Source organism: Ahaetulla prasina, chromosome 9 (assembly GCF_028640845.1).
Source record: "Ahaetulla prasina isolate Xishuangbanna chromosome 9, ASM2864084v1, whole genome shotgun sequence".
Classification (NCBI taxonomy): Eukaryota; Metazoa; Chordata; class Lepidosauria; order Squamata; family Colubridae; genus Ahaetulla; species Ahaetulla prasina.
Window position 1 is genome coordinate 6,439,016 of NC_080547.1, and position 6,000 is coordinate 6,445,015.

A 6,000-nucleotide genomic window follows, 5' to 3' on the forward strand; every position below is an offset into this window, starting at 1 on the left:
ATTATTTGTGTTAGAATGTATGACACCCAGGTGCCACATTGTAAAAAAAAAAAATTGGGGGGAAAAAGAACAAAGACAAAACTCCTCTCCCTCCTTCTCCCAATCAGAAAACTTTTTTAGTCTCCTAAATATTCAAATCCCAAATCCCAAAACGATCCAAGATCATTCTGCCTCTCGGCAAGCCCAAATCCACCAGTAGAAGTAGACAACCACGGGAAAGACTAGACTAGTTCCTCAACTTACTTACTTCCATCCAGCCATCTGCACACTTTCTCCTTCTTCTCACACCTTTAGTTTTTGGTGAAAGGCTATACCTACCAGTGGATTTGGAAGAAGGAAACCACAATCTTCAGAAATATGAAATCTCTTCAGTGTGAATGCCAGCTTCTGTTTCTCATGATGCGTAGTGTTCTCCATTCTTATGAGATTTGACAGCCAGACTTGGAAATTTTTAGCTTCCTGAATTTGGGATGGAGGGAAGCTCAGAACCCCACAGTAATTGCTGACCAAGACAACCTTGCTAGTAACAATAGATCTTGATTAGGTGAAGTGTTTCCTCTGCTCCTCAAAGTCCCAGACCTTTGGTCTGTTGAATGTCACTGACCAATAATCAGTAGAGCTGGATAAACATCAGGGAGGTGCGCTGATAATACTCTCAGGCCAAATTCAGAAACAGAAAAGAATTCAGAAGGGATGGGAGAATCTACAAAGTGAATCATTAAAGGTAAAAACTGCCAACTCATTCAATAAGAATAAAAAACAAAAAGAATACAGAACTCAGAATTGGAAGGTGAGGTACAAATGCCACTCTATAAAGCCTTAGTAAGGCCACACCTAGAATACTGCATCCAGTTTTGGTCGCCAAACTATCAAAAAGATGTTGAGACTCAGTGGTGAGTTGTTACCGGTTCAGCTCGGATTGGGGGAACCGGTAGCAGCAGCAGCAGGAGGCTCCACCGACCCACCCGGATGTCTCTATGCATGTGCAAGCACACACGCGCTCATGAGCGAACCGGTAGTGGCCGAATTTGAAACCCACTACTGATTAGGGGACTGGAGACTAAAACATGCAGTATGATGAATGGTTGCAGGAACTGGGCATGGCTAGTCTAGTAAGGGCCGTGGTAGCTCAGGCTGGTAAGAAGCCTGTTATTAGAACACAGCAGCCTGCAATTACTGCAGGTTCAAGCCCGGCCCAAGGTTGACTCAGCCTTCCATCCTTTATAAGGTAGGTAAAATGAGGACCCAGATTGTGGGGGGGGCAATAAGTTGACTTTGTAAATATACAAATAGAATGAGACTATTGCCTTATACACTGTAAGCCGCCTTGAGTCTTCGGAGAAGGGCGGGATATAAATGTAAATAAAAAATAAAAAATAAAAAAAAGAGAAGGACCAGGGGAGACAGGATAGCCATCTTCCAATATTTGAGGGGCTGCCACAGAGAGAATAGAATAGAATAGAATAGAATTTTTTATTGGCCAAGTGTGATTGGACACACAAGGAATTTGTCTTGGTGCATATGCTCTCAGTGTACATAAAAGAAAAGATACCTTCATCAAGGTATAACATTTACAACACAATTGATGATCAATATATCAATATAAATCATAAGGATTGCCAGCAGTAAAGTTACAGTTATACAGTAATAAGTGGAAAGAGATTGGTGATGGGAACAATGAGAAGATTAATAGTAGTGCAGATTTAGTAAATAGTTTGACAGTGTTGAGGGAATTATTTGTTTAGCAGAGTGATGGCCTTTGGGAAAAAACTATTCTTGTGTCTTGTTGTTCTGGTGTGCAGTGCTCTATAGCGTCGTTTTGAGGATAGGAGTTGAAACAGTTTATGTCCTGGATGTGAGAGGAGGGAGGTCAAGCTATTCTCAAAGCCCTGAAGGCCAGACAAGGAATAATGAATGGAAACTGAACAAGGAGAGATTCAACCTAGAAATAAGGACGATTTTCCTGTTAGTGAGAACAATCAACCAGTGGAACAGAAGCTGCCTTCAGAAGTTGTGGGACTTCATCACTGGAAGATTTCAAGAAGAGACTGGACTGCCATCTGTCAGAAATGGTGTAGGGCAGGGGTGCCAAACTGGTGGCCTACGGGCCTGATGCGTCATTTGCAAGCCGTGCCTACCCAAGCTCCGCAAAGCGGAAAACATCACAATATGTCATGTGATGTCAATGTATGTTGAGTTCACCATCTCACCTCTGTTTGCCCGTGGAGAATGCCGGATTAAACATTTGTTAGCATGAATTCAAAAACACTCTTTCTCCAACACTTGTGTTCTCATTCTGTAGGACCCCCTAGATAACAAGGAGGTTGTTGGCAGGCCAAGGTGAGCCAAACCTCAGCAGCAGAGCCGGGAATTTGCTTACATGTGACCAAAGTTCAAGCCCTGGTTGCTTCCCAGGAGAAAGGTTGGATACGAAGCGATAATGGGAAATGATCCTTGCTTGAGACTTTGGAATTCTATTGCTCCCCTCAGGAAATCTTTGCGGCTGGTTGGACACTTATATCTACGCTGGTTGTTTGCATATTGCCGAAGGGGCTTAATGTTCAAAGAACATTCTGCATATGCTGACGTAAACATTGAAATGTCAATTCAGAATTGAGGACTAATGTTTAACTAGATCGGGGTGTCACACTCAAGGTCCAAGGGGCCGGATCCAGCCCACGGGGTACTTAGATCGGACCCACGGGGCCACCCTGGAAACAGCAAAGGACCAGCCCCGTGGTGCCGCTGCCAGTGAAAACGGAGCTCAGGTGGGCCCTCTTGAGCTCCGTTTTCACTGGTAGAGGGATGCAGGAGGCTGTTGTAGCCAGAAACGGAGCTCAGGATCCCGTTTTCACTGGCAGAGTGCTTTGGCCGCTACAGGCGGTGCATGTGCAGGGGGTCACATGTGCATCACATTTTGGGACTTCAGGGTCGCAGGCGCGCTTTGGGCACTTGGTCGGGAAAAAGTTAGCCATCACTAGCATAGGGTCTGTCTCCCACTTGAGCAGGTGTTGTGTCTGCACCCCCCGAGCCAGTCCTCCTGCCAGAAAGTGACTTGGTCAGTGAGGGGGAAGGGCCGTCAGGACTTACCTCGGGAGCACCGGCTTCCCTGGCTCAGCTCCAGGAGCCAGAAGCAGGCCAGGTGGAAGAGATAACGAGGCCTCCGTCCCCTGAGTCTTCACCCCCCCAGGTCACACCTCCAGACCCGGCTGATGGCAATCAGGCCTGGCTGGACCCTAGGTTTGTAGGCAGGAGAGGAGGGAACAACAGAAGCAGGGGTGGGGCAGGCCTAGAAAGTGCTGAGTCATGGAGCCACACCCCACAGGATATAAAAGACAGCGAGAGCTGCTGTGTCTCTTTTTAACAGGCAAATCCACTGATCAAGAGCTGAAGTTTGTTTCTGGGTGACTCACCAGCGTCATGGAAGATAATGGAGGCACTTGGCAGACGCTGGCTATTCTGCTGCCAGAGCTGATAGTGCCGGCTAATTAAGCCATCGCTCAGACGGAGGTGAGGGAGGACACAACAGCAGGGGGCTGGACTAGAAGACCTCCCAATAATATTCTATGTTCTAATTACTAAGGTTATGGCTCGGAACAGTAAAATCACTATGGACTCTGCTCTTCTCGTGTCGATAGAAACCTGCACGCCCGCTAGATAAGTTGCTGCTTTTTCAAATTCTTTACTAAGAATTCACGAGGGGGGAGTCACGTGCCTTCTACATGTAGCTTGCCAAAGAACGTGTGTAAATAACAGCAAGAGCCAGAGATGTGTACATGTGTGTGATACAATCATAGGGGTAGAATGGACATTTGGAGGTCTTCTCGTTCTTCTTCATAGATAATTCTTGCCAGGGTGTCTCAGTTTCTAAACTGTAAGTTTAAAGTGGGACTGTATTTTAGTTTAGTTTGATTTGTTGAATTTAAAATGTCGGTGTGCATCTTTTCTGGTCTGGTGAACATAACCAAACAAGACCTCCTTGCTGACGTTTGCATTTATGGAACCTTTTTCCAGTTAACCTAGGGGACAGCAACCTGCAGCTCTGGGGCCGCATGTGGCTCTTTCACCCCTCTGCTGCGGCTCCCTATCACTCAAAATATGTGTCACAATTGCCAATGTGCAACACACACCGGCACACGATTTATTGAGCTTTTCAACCCCTGGTAGGCCAACCATGAATAAATCCAAGAAAAGAGAAGTTTCAGAAGAAAACAGAACGTTTAATTCAACTACATACGCTAGTTTTGTGGCCGCTCAAGAAATAGTCAGGCACGGGAAGGGTTTTTGTGGCTCCCGGTGTTTTCTTTTCTGTGGGAAACGGGTCCAAATGGCTCTTTGACTGCTTAAGGTTGCAGACCCCTGAATTAACCTATCAACTCTGTAGCAGGGGTCTCCAACCTTGGTCCCTTTAAGACTTGTGGACTTCAACTCCCAGAGTCCCTCAGCCAGCAAAGCTGGCTGAGGAACTCTGGGAGTTGAAGTCCACAAGTCTTAAAGGGACCAAGGTTGGAGACCCCTGCTCTGTAGGACCTGAAATTGAATTTTTAGGGGGGTTTTTTTCCTATATCTTTCTGTAAGAATGCATGGAGCTCAGGTGCCTGCTGTTTCCATTGTATTTGCATATCCATTTTGTGAACCCAATGCGATATCTCTTCTACAATATTTGTCCTTGGGAAGGGGAGTGTAATGGTATGTGAGGGGAAAACATTGGAAGGAGATGTTGCTGAGGGGACAATCAGATAAGAGACAGCATAGCCCTCGGCTGGATAACAGGAAGGGCAAGAGAAGGGGCCCGACTGAAGAAGAGGGAGAACTGTACCTTCTGATTTGCAAGATTCTGTTAACTTAAGCCGTGCAATAAATTAAAATTAGCAAATCTGGTTATTTTTCCCCCATCTGATCTAGCTAGTCAGGGTATCAGGGAGGTGCGTTGTCCTAAAAAGTAATCCTTTATACACGTTTCTGTGGTCAAGCAAGACAGTTGTTTAAGTGAGGTTTTGTCCCCTTTCGTGACTTTGCTCGCCTCGATTATTAAGTGAATGACAACAGTCCTTAGGTCGATCACACGATTGTTAAATACATTTGGCTTCCCTATTGACATGTGACCTATCAAGAAGGTCACAAAAGGGGATCATGTGAACACAGGACATTGCAACCGTCATAATTACAAGTCCAAATTCTTTTTTTTTATTTATTTACATTTATATCCCGCCCTTCTCCGAAGACTCAGGGCGGCTTACAGTATATAAGGCAATAGTCTCATTCTATTTGTATATTTACAAAGTCAACTTATTGCCCCCCCCAACAATCTGGGTCCTCATTTTACCTACCTTATAAAGGATGGAAGGCTGAGTCAACCTTGGACCTGGTGGGGCTTGAACCTGCAGTAATTGCAAGCAGCTGCTGTTAATAACAGACTGTCTTACCAGTCTGAGCCACAGAGGCCCATTCTGAGCACATGGCCATGGAGATACTACCATGGTTGTAAATATTTTTTTTAATTTGTTTATTTATTTATTGAGCACGTATTAGATAATATATATAAGCATGAATTGAATATATAAAATGAATACAATTAAAGGGAACATTAGGACAGGGAGGGTAGGCACGAAGGTGTGCTTATGCATGCCCCTTACAGACCTCTTAGGAATGGGGTGAAGTCAACAGTAGCCAGTCTAAAGTTAAAATTTTGGGGGCTTTGGGATGAAACCACAGAATCAGGTAGGGCATTCCAGGCATTAACAACTCTGTTGCTGAAGTCGTATTTTCTGCAATCGAGTTTGGAATGGTTCACTTTCAGTTTGTATCTCTTGTGTGCTTGTGTATTGTTGTGGTTGAAGCTGAAGTAGTCATTGACAGGTAAGGACATTGTAGCAGATGATTTTATGAGCTACGCTTAGGTCAGACCAAAGGCAGCCTAGTTCTAAGTTTTCTAAGCCCAAAATTTCAAGTCTGGTGGCATAAGGTACTTTGTTGTGAGCAGAGGAGTGGAGGACTCTT

General features: G+C 45.0%; 1 protein-coding gene across 1 annotated transcript in view; it reads right to left on the minus strand.

Annotated features, from left to right (window-relative positions):
• Nucleotides 1-417, minus strand: part of IDO2 (indoleamine 2,3-dioxygenase 2) — a 36,995-nt gene extending 36,578 nt beyond the window's left edge. The window contains exon 1 of the mRNA XM_058194682.1: nucleotides 319-417. Within this exon, the coding sequence (XP_058050665.1) occupies nucleotides 319-417 (99 nt within the window). The remainder of the gene's footprint in view (nucleotides 1-318) is intronic.
• Nucleotides 418-6,000: the final 5,583 nt, after the last annotated feature.